This window comes from Ascaphus truei, chromosome 9, assembly GCF_040206685.1.
Source record: "Ascaphus truei isolate aAscTru1 chromosome 9, aAscTru1.hap1, whole genome shotgun sequence".
Lineage (NCBI taxonomy): Eukaryota > Metazoa > Chordata > Amphibia > Anura > Ascaphidae > Ascaphus > Ascaphus truei.
The window spans coordinates 5680726-5698790 of NC_134491.1; the positions used below are offsets into that span (position 1 = coordinate 5680726).

The 18065-nt window shown below is 48.3% G+C and overlaps 1 protein-coding gene across 5 annotated transcripts in view; it reads right to left on the reverse strand.

The window, feature by feature from the left end:
- Positions 1-18065, reverse strand: part of RASGRP1 (RAS guanyl releasing protein 1) — a 231385-nt gene that overhangs the window by 57159 nt on the left and 156161 nt on the right. For 2 of the 5 annotated variants that reach the window (XM_075613239.1, XM_075613236.1), the window contains exon 1: positions 4310-4923. The exons of 2 other annotated variants lie outside the window; for them this stretch is intronic. In XM_075613239.1, the coding sequence (XP_075469354.1) occupies positions 4310-4407 (98 nt within the window). In that variant the 5' untranslated portion in view covers positions 4408-4923. Of the gene's footprint in view, positions 1-4309; positions 4924-18065 lie in introns of those variants that run through there. One more of the 5 variants, XM_075613235.1, reaches the window with a different exon arrangement.

Genomic DNA, 18065 nt, shown 5'->3' on the forward strand with positions numbered 1-18065 from the left:
TTAAGTATTTTCCTATTGGGAAAAGTGGTAGGTGCATACGTTTGTGGAGTGTTAACAATGAATCGATAAACCAGAGTAGCTATATTGTATTAAATGTAGTTGTCAAGTGAGACAAGAAGGTTGAGTTTCTCAAAAAAAAATTTACATTAAAGAACATATGGATGGGGCTTGATGATGTTTCCAGAAAACCACTATTTAACATCTTGCCGTATATGAGAAATTCATGTTTTCTAATGGTTGTGCTAAAACCATAACAGGGTCCTATGATATCTTTAGGTCTACAGCCTGCTCAATTAAATCTCTAACCTTTTCCCAAAGGGTTTTCATACTTGGACATGACCACCAAATGTGTTTGAGATCTCCACGTGACCTGCATCTTCTACAACATTAGATAGAGGACTCAAGCAATGTCACGTGGAGTCTCATTGGCCATATATTCCATCAAAAGATGATTTTACATATATTTTTATCAAATTGTGGTGCACAAAGATGTATTTGAGACCACCTCCCATATATCACCCCATTCTTTCTTTGAGATCTCTGTTTGCCTGATAGGCTTGCCACGGTTTGCACAAGTTCCTTGTTGTCCTCTTTGAAACACAAAACTTGGTCAGCGGCTTGATGTTTATTTTCTATCTCCTTCTCTCTCAGAGAACCTACAGGTGACAGCTCATGTGTTTATATTCAAGAATACATTTGGAACGCTGGAAGATGTGGGGCATGTGGAAGACTTCAGTGTCAGAGGGATCGAAAATCAAAGGCTGGAAGTTATCTCTGAGCTCTTACAATATCATCTTCAAGAACCATTTACACATTATTTCCACAACAGCCCAATAAAACATATCGCAGCATGCAGGAACCGGTAACTGGTGGAGTATCACTTCCTTGCAGATTGTGAGCTGAAGAAATGAATCACACAGGAAGTGAGGGGAAAACAAAGTCTGCAGGACCTTACTCACTAATTAGATCAACAAACAAAACCAACCTCACCTACTCACACCAGCCCAGCAAATCCACTGAGTGGCTTGGGCCAGACTTGGCATTCACTGCGCTGTAACCTCTCAAACAGAAGGTTGTGCCTGGAAACACACCTCGTACATCATATATTCCAGTGAAAAGAAACCCTTATTTTGCATCACATTGGCTGCGAGATGCAAGAGCAAAAACTACCTGCAGCAAAGTCCTGGCAAAGCCCAGTTTCTTGTTTCTGGTGACCAGAAGTAAAGGCCGCAAATAGTGTCATCCAACATGCTCCTAAAACAAAATCACTTAGAGGTGGCAAATTAGAAAGGCGTTTGCAGGTGCTCAAGTATGGTTGTTAGCTTTCTAAGCATCAGGAATACTACAGGAACCAAATTAGATTGTTAGCTGTTGGGACAGGAAGGATCTGGCAGTGTGGTGGATCCTCCCAACAGGAATAGTTGAGGCTAATACAATAAAGGAATTGGGATGGACATAAAGTCTTTCTAAATATAATAGGACCAAATCAGGTCTGACAATGCACAATAAGTAGTAACATGGGCAGACTAGGCGGACCAAATTACTTCTTATTTTGCAGGAAATGCCTTACAGGTACAAAACTACCCCCCACACTGTCACATAAAACTAGGGGAGACATCTTGGGCTGTTGCAGGTAGACAGCAATTTAGACTAAGGGAACAGGGAAAAGAAAACGTGGTTTCCTTATCATAAATCAAACAGTGACACTATTCCTTTTAACCCATGCAATAATTATTGGCAGGATTTATTTAGCTGTATTTATGGCACCGTGTTGTGTGAGGAATTATTTCAAGTCAGACATATTTTGGGATATGTGATTCTGAAGAACAAAAATTGAGTCTCCAACGGCATTATTTAGAGCAGCGGTGCACAAACTGGGGGGGCGCGCGAGATTGTCTGCAGGGGGCGCGGGGTTTACAGAGGCCCAGCGTACTTACCGAAGGCACTTGAATTAAGTGCCGGGGAAGCGGCGAAGGCTTCTGTAAACTGCACTTACCTTGGCTCCGGCGCCTTCTGAAGATGCGTCACGATGGAAACGCGGCGTCAGGTCATGTGACATCACGTTTCCATGGCAACATGATGTTATGACACCGACATAAGGGCGGGGGGCGCGCGGAGAGGGGAGAACAGCCGGCAGGGGGGGGTGCAGGGAAAAAAGATTGCGCTCCCCTGATTTAGAATAACAGGTAATGGATAAAATGCTGACCCAGTCACAGAATATTACGGGCAGTAGTGATCTCTGAGCAGTAAAGTGAGTGAGTGCTACAAGGTTAGTCAGTGGATTGCAGAGTATGATCAGCAAGGTGCAGGGGGCATTATAAAAACACTAAAAATTGCACACTGAGTACAAATAGTGACTTTATTACCAAAATGATGTGTAAAAATGCAATTCCCAGGACCATTCAAGTCCGTACTTCAATGAACTAGAAGCATCTATCCAATAAAGGTGTTATTCATGTATATATATATATACACATGATTCTGATCCCACCCTATATCCCACCACATATTCTGATCCCACCCTATTTCCTGCATGGAATGCACTGTCCCTGTCATTTAGGATCTCAGCGGGTTCTAGCAGACGAAGGAAACAGACATAAGTCACTGTGATGATTCTCACACTATTTGTATAAATAAATATATAAATATATATATATATATATATATATATATATATTTATATATTTATTTATACAAATAGTGTGAGAATCATCACAGTGACTTATGTCATTTATGTCATAGGACAAGCTTTCGAGAGTTATCCTCTCTTCTTCAGGTCAAGCAATTTCTGATATATGTATATATATATATATACAGTATATATATATATATATATATATATATTTATATATTTATTTATACAAATAGTGTGAGAATCATCACAGTGACTTATGTCTGTTTCCTTCGTCTGCTAGAACCCGCTGAGATCCTAAATGACAGGGACAGTGCATTCCATGCAGGAAATAGGGTGGGATCAGAATACTTCCAATTGTAAGCTCTCTGGGGCAGGGATTTCATTTCCTATTGTCTGATCTTGTTTGTCGCACTTATAGTATTATAATTCCCGGTACTGTATTTTCTCTTTTGTAACGTGCTGCATACACTGTTGGTGATTATATATATATTATATAGATTATATATTTATACATACATACATATACACACACACACATACATACAATGGGGTATCCACAAACCCAGAATTATTTGCAAGCACACTACAGTCTCAATCATCAGTTAGGTAGCAGACTAAAGGTCAGCACCAATATATGAACTGGAGGTCCAATCTAGCGAGATACTGGAGGGAATCAGAACCTGGTGTTAGGCTGCCCCTTGGAACAATTTACGTCATATGTATAACCATCTGTAGGTGGCGCTTATCAGCACTGGATACCCATTACTAAACATTGGCAATTCAATCCTATTACATCTGGTTTCCAACACAACCTCAACACAAACAGAGAAGTCTGCAAACTGCTCAGTTGTGCTGTACACATGATTAGAGCAGCAACATATACAGGAATTACCACTTGTTGCTCTTTTACAATGAGCAATTCATCATCCTCCCTACTTATCTCTCAATTCCAAAAGTAAACACGTCTCTGAAAAGCCTGGGCATTGGCGCTGCAGGAGATGGGTTACTCTGAGATATCTGCTTCCTGATAACATTACTCTAGTGGAACTTCAAAGATACAACATCCAGGCATGACAGGAATTGATCAGAAAACAGTGAGGGGTCAGCGATTCAGAGATAAGAATCTGTACAGCAAATGGAAAATAATAACCCCCCCACCTTACCCCAATCCCAAACATTACACACAGACACCTCTCCTACATCATGTATTAGGTTTAATGTGTGACCAATAAATTGTACACACAGCTTGGGATCACATGCAATACAGAGTCATATAAAACTTCATGGTTTCTATAACTGTGCTGATACAGAAAACCAGAGCACATTTTACACCTTTTTTATTTACTGCTGCATAAAATCCTACAATCCATCATCACGCCCTTATTTCTGCATGGCATATAAAGTGCTACAGAAAGCCCTCAATTCTCTCACTTTCATATTTCTGTGTTTTGACCAAAAACGTGTAAATCTGCCACAGCCCATAAAAGTATCAAATCCCACAAAACATACAGTACATGACAGGGTCTCCATATGCCATCCCAGAGTGGCAGAAGCTGTATTTGGTATTGCACAATTAATGCGGAATGAGTACTAGTAAAATAATAGAGGTGTGTCCCATGCACGGAGCCGCTTTCATTATCTGGCAGGGGGGGACATTAGGGAGAGTGCACTTACTGGGGTTCCTTCTTCTTGCCCATAGTTCCCATGATGAAGATGCTGCTGTTGTACTCTGCGTGATCTGCAGTCCCAGGAGCAAGCTGTCTGTATCCCATCCTGGAATGGAGGTTTGGCAGCAGGAAGCAGCCAAGGGCTTGTCATAGGTCTCCACCCAAACACACCCCCAGTCCCCGGCTCCCTGTGCTTCCCTGGCACAGTGTAACCCAGCTCTCACGCCACTCGCGGTATCCGTGCAGCAATCAGTCACACAGGGACTGTGCCTGTCCCGCTCTGCTTCTTATCTCACTGGTTTTATACTCTTACATTTCTAACAGAAGGAAACAGCAGGCAGTTTGGGTAGGACATGAAGGTGTCAGCTCCCCCCTCTACTTCTGATACAAGTTACATAAACACTCACACACACACACTCTCTCCCTCCCACACACAAACGGTCTCTGTCTGTCTGTCTGTCTCTCACACGGTCTCTCTCACTCTCACATACACACACACGGCTTCTCTCCCTCTCTCACACACACAGACATGGTCTGTCTCTCTCACATACACTCTCTCCCCCACACACACACTCTCTTTCTCACACACAGCCTCTCTCTCTCTTTCACACACTCTGCGCACACACACAGTCTGTCTCCTCTCACATACACAGATACACCCACAGTCTCTCCCATTCACACGTTCTGTCTCTCTCTCACACACACACAGTCTGTCTCACACACACACACGCGGTCTCTCCCTCTAACACACAGTCTGTCTCTTCCTCACACACGCGTTCTCTCCCTCTCTCTCACACACACAGTCTGTCTCCAGGGTTGCCACCACTCTGGGTTTGACCCAGAGACTACGAGTTTTGGCCACGTATCTCCGGGCTACGGGTTTACCTTGTAAACCTCCGGGTGGCGGCGTGCGGTGGCAGCGGCGTCTCCCAGCAACTCCCCCTGCAACTCCTGTCAATATGGCTGTGCAGCATCTAATGGTGCCGCATTGCCATGACAACGGGAACGCTATGTGACACCACAGCAGCACGTCGCGCCGATTGCCATGACAACCGGAAGCTATGTGACATCAAGTGGTGCCACGTTGCCATGACGCCTCGGCGCCATAAGGCGTCCCATTGTCATGGCAACTTGTCACGCATGACGTCACGTCCCGTTGTCATGGCAACGCGGCACCATTTGCCACCGCGCAGCCATAGTGATAGGAGTTGTAGGGGGAGATGCCGGGAGCCGCCGCTGCTGAAGGTAAGCGCTAAATATAAAAATGTTATCTCTGGGTTATCCTTCAGTAGAAGGTGGCAACCCTGTCTGTCTCTCTCACACATGCGGTTTGTCTCGCTCTCTTTTTTAGGCTGCATCCATAGAGGGGGGAGCCGCGCTCCTCCGCACTGACGCTGAGGCTCATCTGCGCAATCAGGAGCCAGCGTGCGCTATCGGGAGGCGGGGCACTGACGTCACTGGGCCAATAGCCCGCGAAGCGTCGATGTCAACGTCACGGCGCTGTGACGTTGACGCTGCTTCGCTCTGATTGGAGTTTTCAGCTGACAGCGCGCTCAGAAACAGGTTCTGCTGTCGGCTGAAAATCCCTGCGCCTCGGCACGCCTGCGGACGCTCGCGGGAGCCCCCTCTCAAGACATCCTCATTGAGGATGACGGGCTCATCACGGAGCGTCCACACGGCTCAGCGCTGATTGTCCTTCTATGGACGCAGCCTAACACACACAGTGTCTGTCTCTGTCACACATACATGGCCTCTCTCTCCCTCTATCTTACACACACAGGGGATCATGCACTAAGCTCCGTTAAGTCGTTTTTAGAGCGCAAGTGCTCTTAGAACGTGATGTTGCGCTGAACACGATGCACTAAGCCACGCAAACAGGCACTTTGCGCTCTAAAACTGACTTTTTTCAGGAAATGTTTCTAAGTCCAACTTTGCTCGTTCGTTACCCTGTTTGCGTTAAATTCTGCCCTTAAGCAGGATGCACTAAGCTACGTAAACTTAGCGTACGCTCAAGGTAGACGCAAAAAAAGCTGGACTTTGAAAAATTTCTTGCTTTACATTTTTGCATGCGCAACACCCATACAACAGGCCGGCGGGTGTCCCCGGCTGACCCCGCGGGGGTCCCCAAGGGAGGCCGGGGGTCGCGCGGGTGTTGCCGGCTGACCCCGTTGCCGTCCCGGGGTCCCCGTGGGCTTGCGGTACCAATGTTGTGCCTACAAAAATACTAAACATTATTTCTAACTAAATACACCCCCCTAACCCATACAGTACAATAATGTGCAAAATAACTATTATCCAGATATGGATAATAGATTATTTGCCCATTATTAAACACTGCATTAGCATACATAAATAAAGTAAATAATATACAGTTATACTTACCACAACAGCAGGTCCCTCTGTCCTCCGTTGAAAGAAAGCATACAGTATATACATAATAAAGACATTCTAATGGCCCCTAACCCTTTAATCACCTTAGCGGTTACTAACCGCTATAGTCATTAAGGGGTTAACCCACCCTGCCCCGATACAAACCCGGCAGGCCTAAGTACCCACCCTGAACTGACTATACCCACCCTGTACCCATTGAGTAGTATAGTGGTACATCATACCCATATAATAATATGGTCATGATAAGCCTCTATAGCACTCAATGGGCACCCTAATTACAATACATTAATGCACCAGATACACAATAATAAAATCTAATTCCAAAAAACATACTTCACTAAATAAAAACAGTAGCCAGCTAATCCAATGAATACAAGCTATAACAACATCAACAATGAATTAATTAAACCATTAACCAATCAAAACAATTCCTAAACCAACTCTAAATGAATAGTAACACTAACCAATCAAACCAATGAATTACTACAACATTAATGAATTGGATGTGTTTGTTGATTTTTTGGGGGAGGCACATTGACTGATAATATTTTAATCTGTACCACTTTAGGGTACAGATGAATACATTATTATGACAATATTTGGGGGGCATTTGTGGCTTGGTATTGCTGTTGGTTGTTTTAATTTCAATTTCTTATGTGGATGTAATTGTTTGTTTTTTTCCTGCTTAATGCTAATAAAATGTTTGCGATTGGTGTTCGTTTGTAGTTAATGTTATATTATGTTAGCTAATGCGTTTTATGTTTTTTTCAGATATTGTTTGAATGTATTTCTTTGTCTTTTAATGTTTACATTCATTAATGTTGTAGTAATTCATTGGTTTGATTGGTTAGTGTTACTATTCGTTTTGAGTTGGTTTAGGAATTAATTGGTTTCATTGGTTAATGGTTTAATTGATTAATTAATTGTTGATGTTGTTATTGCTTGTATTCATTGGATTAGCTGGCTACTGTTTTTATTTACTTTATTTAGGTATGCTAATGCAGTGTTTAATAATGGGAAAATAATCTATTATCCACATCTGGATAATAGTTATTTTGCACATTACTGTACTGTATGGGTTTGGGTGGAGGGGGGGGGGTCATGTATTGATGTTTGTTAAATCTTTTTTTAATATACATGTGTTTCATAGTGTAGATGTGCAGGGGGTCTCCAGAGCTGACCCGCGTTGGTTTTATGTCCGGGGACCCCCTGCTTCCCGAGATACAGGCACCTTTATGGGGTGCCGGTATCCCCTGCAGTTTCAAGCTTCCGCGTCACGTGACCGGGACATTTAAATGCTGCAGGGGATACCAGCACCCCATAACGGGGCCTGTATCTCCTGAAGTAGGGGGTCCTCGGACCTGAAACCAATGCGGTTCAGCTCCGGAGACCCCCTGCTCATGTACACTATTATTAAAATGATTTTAATTAGTGTACGATCGCCTGTAACAGCCTTGCATGGAGATGGCAAATCTCCATGCAAATGTTACATGCGGCTTTTTTCTCTATCAGCTAGCGTATGTGAAGTTTAAGAACGCTAGCAGGGGGGAAAAAAGCAACACGTACGCTGTGGGTGTTTTGAGCACGTACATTAAAAAATGGCCTTCAGGCCTTAGTGAATCGCATCCCCGGCCTCACTTTTTAACGGACGTGCTTTTTTTAAACATCAGAACGCAAACCCATTGAGCCCCCACAGTCTCTCTCACTCTCTCTCTTACACACACACACACACACACACACACACACACACACACACACACACACACACACACACACACACACACACACACACACACACACACACACATACACACACACACACACACAGTCTGTCTCTGTCTCACACATACACGGCCTCTCTCTCCCTCTAGCGTACACACACAGTCTCTCTCACTCTCTCACTTTCTCTCTCTCCCACACACACACACAGTCTATCTGTCACACACACACCTCCCACATACATAATGGTGGCTAATTACTTATCCTATATCCGTACTTACAGTATTTTGATCCAGAAGGGACAGGGGGAGGGGCAGGGGGAGGGGGGGGGGGCAAATGGACGCGGGGACAGGGGGTGGTTGGGGGGAGAAGGGAGGGATGGGGAGTGGGGGTTGGGGGGGAACGGGGGGAGTAGAAGGGAGGGGGAGGGGGGTTAGTAGGGGGTGGTGGGAGAGGGGGGGTAGGTATAGGTTCTGACCGTAATGGGAGAGTAAGACATTTTTAGATGCAACAATTGAATATACAGGCATACCCCGCATTAACGTACGCAATGGGACCGGAGCATGTATGTAAAGCGAAAATGTACTTAAAGTGAAGCACTACCTTTTCCCCACTTATCGATGCATGTACAGGACTGCAATCGTCATATACGTGCATAACTGATGTAAATAACGCATGTGTAACAGGCTCTATAGTCTCCCCGCTTGCGCACAGCTTCGGTACAGGTAGGGAGCGGGTATTGCTGTTCAGGACGTGCTGACAGGCGCATGCGTAAGCTGCCGTTTGCCTATTGAGCGAGATGTACTTACTCGCGAGTGTACTTAAAGTGAGTGTCCTTAAACCGGGGTATGCCTGTAGTATAGTAATTACATTCACAATTGTGGATATCGCTGGAAACCTCTATATGCAGTAGTTGTAAACAGTACATTACTTTACTTTGAATCTTGTATGTTGCCTCGGTGTCTAAGCGCAAAGAGGGAGATGGGGGGGTGAGAGGTTGGGAACATTCACGGGTGTGTGGACGTCTACCCCCTAGTCCTTTGCTACAGTCTACACGCAGTTTTCATAAGAACTGTACTAAGGATCTGGGTGTGAGAGGGGGGGGGGGGTGCTAGGAAGGAGGGGGGGGGGTAGGTGCTGAAAGCGGGGGAGGGGGGTGTAGGGAAGTGGAGGGGTAGTAGGGGGGGATGTGAGGGGTGTGGGTAGCTGTTGTAAGTGGAGACACTACGGGTCCTACTGGTTCTGTGTATATTGTGAAAAGCTATCAGGGAAACATACATTACAGGCATACCCCACATTAACGTACGCAATGGGACCGGAGCATGTATGTGTAACGGGTATTCCCTGTGAATACAGACGCTACTACTGCTGTGTATACCTGTGTGGCTCTCAGGAGCCTAAGCCTCCCCTCGGGGAGCCTGGGGTACATACATATCACAATCTCATGGTGCAACGCCTCCACCTGGGAGGGATCCCAACGGAGTGGGAGGAGGCCCTCACAGGAAACAATCACGGTAAACACACAGTTGTAAACAGGACAGGCTTTACTGCATAACTTATACTCTACGGTACATATCATTCCACGTTGCATTTGGGTAAGGTATAACATACACCCCGCTCCCACCACTGTGTATCCCCACACTGTGTCCAATCGCACTATACAAGGCCCTTGGCCACTCTCCACGTAAGTGTCCCCAAGTGATACCCCCACCCTTTAGGCGTGCTTCTTGCGTTGCTGTACAGTGTTGGTGCACTTGAAGATATGATACCTGCCCGGGGCTCCCACCCCGGGTTCCGCAGACTACGACAGGGATTCCGTCCGATCCGACGTCGTCCTCCGCACCGCGTGGGGTGAATTCCAGCGTGGATAATATCACCTTAGTCTCAGTGCCTTTGGTGGCGTTCTGAGCCCAGAACCCACCTAGCAGGGCTGCATGGCTTCAGCGCTGTGTCCCTGACTTTCCAAATAGTTAATGGGGCAGTGTCCCTATCTAGGACCTGTCCCTATAGCACCACAAGCTACACAGTGGCTCAGGAGCTAACTGGGACCTAGGGAGCTGCTGGCCTAATGCAGTGGGTCACTGACCCCTGCACTCACCTCCTTCCCCTAGCTTGTCCTGGTCCTGACTGACTAGCGTGCTCCTAGCCCGCGAAATGTATATTTTCTTGCCTGCAGGGCAATACTTCAGCCCTATTGGCTCCCTGGCGTCACGTGGGGCACAGCTGAGGCTCATGGGACTTGTAGTCCCTTCCAAGAGCCTGTCCCTGGTAGACTAGGGTTCGCGCGCTATCACTGTGCATGCGCAATGTCCCTGGCTGGCCACCGCACCGAGATCTGCACTGCGCATGCTCTAACACTTAGAAGATGGTGACGCCCTCGCCGCCCTGTTTCGGGAGCGCCGGGAGCCCTAACGACACGATCGCGGCCCTGGCAACCGGCCGCACGCGTCCCCGGCAACCCCCGAGCAGGACTCTGACCGCCTCCACTCTTCCGATCGGCCGACGGGACTGCCATTGGGCTCGGCGGCACCCGCGATCGCCAGGAAGGTGAGGGGGGGCTTGGCAGGCAGGGGGGACTTAGCTACATCCTCCCCCGGGTAAAAACCCCAACGTCCTCGCTTGGAACACATAACTTCAAAACTATATACATCAGTTATATAATAAAAATGCAGTTCAATTATATAACTTAGCACATTCGCATTTACTTTATATGATATTGCACAATTCGGTGAGCATCACAATCACGGATTGGATTTTGCTCTGAGACCACTGCTGAGCCTCATAATGGGGTGCCCCAATTTGATCATAGGTTACCCGATTTGGACGGTACCTGACTCTTTGGCTCCTTCGGAGCTGTTCTTCAGCAACTCCCTCTGGGGAGTAATATGTACAGTCCTGAGGCTCAGCCTCTTCCCTTGAGGGGAGAAATGTCTCTGAACAGTCTCTGTTGGGTACAAAGCTCGGGCTCTGTGGATCCAAAGGCTGGCCTGTTGGTGCCACCTTAGTAGGCATTGGCCTACGGGGCCCCATACCCGTAGCTCCTCCGGGAGATGCCCCTTCTGTGGAAAAGTCCCTTTGAGAGGGTCCCTCCATAGGGTCTTCAGGAGTTTCAGAGTGGGTTTCGTTATTTACAGTCTCTTGACCCATCTCTGATAGATCGGACTCACCGTTGAGCGGCGTGGCCAGTATTTCTGCTTCTTCGTCTCCCACTTGGGGACTGGGGAGAAGGTGATTACGATGCCAAACCTTTACCCGGCCGTCAGTGTCTTTGATGCGATAGACCGGGAGGCCGGGCATCTGTGACTCTACCTCATATACGCCGTCTCTCCACCGGTCCGCCAGTTTATGTTTTCCGGAGACTCCCAGATTACGAAGCAACACAGCGTCCCCAGGACGTAACTCCCGATACTTGACTTTATTGTCATATCGTCTCTTATTGCCAGCATTCAGTTTAGCTGTAGACTTCTCAGCCTGTTGGTAAGCTTGCTGTAAACTGTCCTTTAGCCTTTGCACATACTTGAAATGGGTAGCATTGTGTATCCCATCCGTTGATACTCGAAGACGCACATCTACTGGGAGTCTTGCCTCCCGCCCAAACATGAGGAAGTATGGGGAGAATCCAGTGGACTCATGGCGAGTACAGTTGTAAGCGTGTACCAAAGCTTCTACGTGACGACTCCATTCCGTTTTCTGCGCACCCTTCAGGGTTCCGAGCATGTCCAACAAGGTCCTGTTGAATCGTTCAGGCAAAGCATCTCCTTCGGGGTGGTACGGAGTCATCCGGGATTTGGCGATGTTCAGCATTTTAAGTAATTCTCAGATCAGAGTACTCTCAAAATCCCACCCTTGGTCGGAGTGAAGTCGGATTGGGAGACCGTAGTGAACGAAGAACTTCTCCCATAGTATTTTTGCGACTGTGATGGCCTTCTGGTCTTTTGTGGGGAAGGCCTGCGCATATCGGGTGTAATGGTCCTTGATGACCAGCACATTACAGATTCCTCGGTTATCAGGTTCAATACACAAAAAGTCCATACACGCCAGGTCCATTGGACCAGAACTCTTGAGATGGGCCATGGGAGCTGCTCTGGTAGGCAAAGTCTTGCGTTGAACGCACCGGGAACAACGGCGGCAGTGTTGTTCCACCGCTTCCCGCATCTTAGGCCAGAAGAAACGGTCTCGGATTAACCCAAAAGTCTTCTCTACACCAAGGTGCCCATGCTCATCATGTAGAGACTTCAACACCATATTTCTCAAGTTTTGGGGTAGAACCAGTTGTCGCCTATCAGGGTGGTTGTGATATTGGACTACCCTATAGAGCAAGCAATTGTCTATCTCGAACTTGTCCACCTCACGCATTAGCAACGCGATCAAGTCTCGGGGAGCACTCTTCAGTAGAGCTGTATTTTTTCTTTGAACAGCTTGCCGAATGATGCTGATTACCGGATCTCTCATTTGATACTCCACTAAGTCTTTCCATCTTATGACTTTGTCATGGGTTATGTTCATTCCCTTGGGATCGCAGTAAGCGGCGGGAATAGCCTGCGACTGGCATCCTAACGAATCTGCAACTCGTAGTTCGGAGAAGGCCACCTGATCATTGATGACGCCCGCTATGCTACACATTGCTCGCATCCCAGGCCCGGGGATCTCTTCCCATTCATCATCATCGGGAGTAGCACTTAATCCTGGTCGTCGTGATAGAGCGTCCGCTCCAATGTTCAAAGGCCCCGGCTTGTACTTCAGAGAGAATCTGTAGTTACATAGGGTTGCCAGCCATCTGTGCCCTGCTGCATCCAACTTGGCGGAAGTATTTATGTACGTGAGGGGATTGTTATCCGTCCTTACCTCAAACGTAACACCATAGAAGTAATCATGAAGTTTCTCTGTGATCGCCCATTTGAGAGCCAGGAACTCTAGCTTGTGTACAGGATATTTCTGTTGACTGGGTGTCAGTCAGACTGTGGCTGATGTAGGCTACAGGCCGAAGACCCTCGTGGTGCTTCTGATGCAGGACAGCGCCCAGTCCATTGAGACTGGCATCCACATGCAGAACGTATGGTTGTTCTGGGTCAGCATACGCAAGCACTGGTGCTTCAGTCAGGCTTTTCTTCAAGTTCAGGAAGGCCCGTTCACACTCGGGCGTCCACTTATCGCCAAACGGTTGACGGGCCGACGTGGCCTTCCTTCCGGTATCTTCAGGGTATATCTTCAGCAGATTTTTCAGGGGTTTAGCTCGACTAGAGTACCCTTCCACGAAGCGACGGTAATACCCACAGAAACCGAGGAATGATCGCAGTTCCGTGACATTCTCGGGACGCGGCCAGTTCACTACCGCTTCTACTTTGGCTGGATCGGTAGCAATTCCTTGAGCAGACACGATGTGTCCCACGTAGGTCACCGAGGTGTGACAAAACCGACACTTGTCGAGGGATAACTTCAATCCTTCTTTTCCAAGACGGTCTATCACCTTCAGCAGCCTCTCTTCATGCTCTTCCATGGTCTTCCCGAAGACAATTATGTCGTCCAGGTAGACAAGACACTCCCGAGGGTTCATGTCCCCAATTGGTTTCTCCATCAGTCGCTGGAAGGTAGCAGGAGCTCCACATATACCTTGGGGCATACGCGTAAATTGGTAGAAGCCCAGGGGGCAGACGAAGGCTGTCTTCTCCTGGTCCTCTTCACTCATAGGTACCTGGTAGTACCCAGATCGCAAGTCGAGCACACTAAACCATTGGCTCCCGTTTATAGCATTCAGGATTTCTTCAATGCGCGGGAGGTTGTATTGATCGGGTACCGTACGATTATTCAGAGTTCGATAATCGACGCACAATCTTACAGATCCATTCTTCTTCCTTACCACTACTATGGGTGATGCATAAGGACTCCGAGACTCCGTCAATATCCCAGCGGTCTCCATTTCCTTCAGGACGTTCCTTACATTGTCCACATCCCTGGGGGCGATGCGACGAGAGCGTTCATGGAACGGAATGGCGTCACTCAACCTAATGGTGTGTTGGGCGCTGCGACTGCGACCCACATCCATCTCGCTGGTGGAAAATACCGCCCTTCTTTCATTCCGTTTGGCTATCAGTCGATCCTTACACTCAGTTGAGAGCGTTGAGTCTCCGATGTTGAAGTCTAGATCGTCTAACTGTTCGCCCACTGCAGCGGCGTTCACCTGGGGCACTGTTTCTACCAGGCTGACGGGATATATGCTGCCCAGGCTTTGTCCTACATCAATGTCCATCGGAAATGGAGAGATATTTTGAACATACACGTTGGTTCGTAGAGGAATTCGGGTCGTCCACTCTCTCACTTCGGGTTTTACCCTATACCCTCTCTGGATCTCTTCCTCAGGGGCACTCTCCAGAGAGAACAGATGATCGGTCTCATCTCGATCCGGATAACGGCACCAGACGGCCAGGCGTTGCACTCCCCCTGGTAAAATGGTCGTCAGTCCGCGTTGACGATTGTAGAGGTCCCCGTGACGCTCTAAGACATATACTCTGTTGCACTCCTCTCTCAGTACAGGGTCAAGGATTTGGATTGGCCATCGGCAATTCATTGGTCTCTTTCAGGTAGGCTCGCACTATATCCGTATTTGTTCCCAAGATGACCGGGTACTGACACTGTCCTTGAGGCTTCGGGCATACCATTGCCTCCACATGCATGGGATGTTTCTTGCCAGTATTCAATTGAAGTATCTCCAGTTGAACTCTCACAATCCCATCGATGGGGTAATCTTCATTGCTCAACCCCCGCACCTTCATATGTTCCGCCGACCGCAGGGGACAGTGCTTAAGGTGTTGGTTGTAGAATTGTCAGTATATTATGGTCACTTGGAACCCGGTATCCAGTAAAGCAGAGGCATAGACTCCTTCTACTACCACACGCACGATGGCAGAGGAGCCTACCTGACAGTAACCATCTCCGGCCAGAGTTCCATCGTCTGGGCTTAGGTCAGTAGGAGCTTCGGGAGGCGCAGGGGTGGCCTCGGATGTCTTGGCTTCTGTGGTCTGTATCCGACAGATCATGGACCTAGCCGGGCTTCCTTTACTGGGCGTTCTCTTTTCTTGGGTGACTCCATAAGGGCACTCTCTGGAGAAATGGCCTTTCTGTCCACAGCCATAGCAGACGATATCTTTAGGATCCAGTCATCTTGGATAAGTGGGGGAGGATCTCCCCTGAAGTTCGGCCTTTCGTTGAGGGCGACTTGGGTGGCTCCTCTTCCTCTTTGATTGGTTTCTTGATCCGGCGAGCGGATACTCCCGGGATGTCACTCGCAGGGAGATCTTTGACCTTGGTGCCTGTATGCAGCTTGGTATAGGCTTCATGCCCTTTGACGATCCCCAAAATGTCCATGAAGATAGGGGGAGGCCCGTTCATTAGTGAGCACTTGATCATGATCACTATGTGATGCGTGGGAATGGCCCCTCGGAGGAACTGCCTGCGCCGATATTCGTCCATCTCTGAGGCTAGGATTAGGCCGCAAGTTCGCAATTTCCACAGGACCAGCTGGATACGTTGAAGGAAGTCTGACAGGTCTTCCTTCTCCTTCTGTCGGAGACCGTAATATTTGAACCACAGCTCACTCTCCTCTTCATCTTTGCCATAGATCTGGACTAATTAGTCTACCATCTGATGAGCAGAGAGATCAGGGTCTTGGTCGCGCTGTGCACTGACCATGGTGGCTGCTGGGGGTCGGAGGCTTTCCAGGATTCTCTGATGTCTGACCGTTTCAGAGCAGGGCCATTCATCGATCACCTTGAGGGTGTGTTCCTTCCAAGACTCGATGCTTTCCTCGCCTGCGGGGACAGGAACCATTCCTGAAAACGCCTTCAACTTCCTGTAATTTTGGGCTTGGGCGGACGTAGTTATCGCTTCCACAAGCTGCGGGAATGTCACTCCTAGCATGGAGCCACCACTGTCTGAGGAATTTGAGATCCCCGCTTCCTGACTGTTATTGGTTGGGGTGAAGCTGTTCACTAACCGGTTTGGGACCGGTGATGTTGGCGGGCTGCCGGCCCAGCTGGTGGCCCCTTGCCCAGCATCAGAAGAGAAGGTCACTCGGGGTAGAGATATGTCTGATCTGATGGGTGTACTGGCGGCCATATCTTTGTCTTCCCAACCCTCATGTCTGGTAAGGGAAGTTACGTGACTGGAAACGGTTCCAGGGTAAATTAGAGGGCACCCTTGCGGTAAAGTCTCTGGTAGATACACTACTCGTGGGCCTCTATCAGGGGGTATAGCTTATTCGGTGGCCAGCAATAGGGTGTTCTCTTGCCGGTCAATGTTGTAGTGCTTGCTGATGAGGCGGGCACTCGCCAGACCAGGTAATGTCTTTACTGCGCTGCAGACAGTAAACATGGATACATCGGCAGGTACCCCGTCTACGGCGACTACGTGTCGCAGGAGCTCTCCTAGCTTTTCGGGCCAGTCGGCCACTTGTTTGGGCGTGAGCGCAGACATGCTGACTGACAGGATAATACGTTAACTACTGAGTAGGGCACCCCAGGACTTATCTCAGCAGCGCCTCCAAATGTAACGGGTATTCGCTGTGAATACAGACGCTACTACTGCTGTGTATACCTAGAACTGTGCTAAGGGGATCTGGGTGTGAGAGGGGGGGGGGTGCTGGGAAGGAGGGGGGGTGGGTGCTGAAAGCGGGGGGGGGGGGGGTGTTGGGAAGTGGGGGGGTAGTAGGGGGGGATGTGAGGGGTGTGGGTAGCTTTTGCAAGTGGAGACACTACGGGTCCTACTGGTTCTGTGTATATTGTGAAAAGCTATCAGGGAAACATACATTACAGGCATACCCCACATTAACGTACGCAATGGGACCGGAGCATGTATGTGTAACGGGTATTCCCTGTGAATACAGATGCTACTACTGCTGTGTATACCTGTTTGCCTCCGCTCGGGGAGCCTGGGGTACATACATATCACAATCTCATGGTGCAACGCCTCCACCTGGGAGGGATCCCAACGGAGTGGGAGGAGGCACTCACAGGAAACAATCATGGTAAACACACAGTTGTAAACAGGACAGGCTTTACTGCATAACTTATACTCTACGGTACATATCATTCCACGTTGCATTTGAGTAAGGTATAACATACACCCCGCTCCCACCACCGTGTATCCCCACACCGTGTCTAATCGCACTATACAAGGCCCTTGGCCACTCTCCACGTAAGTGTCCCCAAGTGATACCCCCACCCTTTAGGCGTGCTTCTTGCGTTGCTGTACAGTGTTGGTGCACTTGAAGATATGATACCTGCCCGGGGCTCCAACCCCGGGTTCCGCAGACTACGACAGGGATTCCGCCCGATCCGACGTCGTCCTCCGCACCGCGTGGGGTGAATTCCAGCGTGGATAATATCACCTTAGTCTCAGTGTCTTTGGTGGCGTTCTGAGCCCAGAACCCACCTCGCAGGGCTGCACTTCAGGAAGGTGAGGGAGGGCGGGCTTGGCAGGCAGGGGGGACCTGGCTACATCTGTAAAGTGAAAATGTACTTAAAGTGAAGCACTCCCTTTTTCCCACTTTTGATGCACGTACTGTACTGCAATTGTCATATACGTGCATAACTGATGTAAATAACGCATTTGTAACATGCTCTATAGCCTCCCCGCTTGTGCACAGCTTCGGTCCAGGT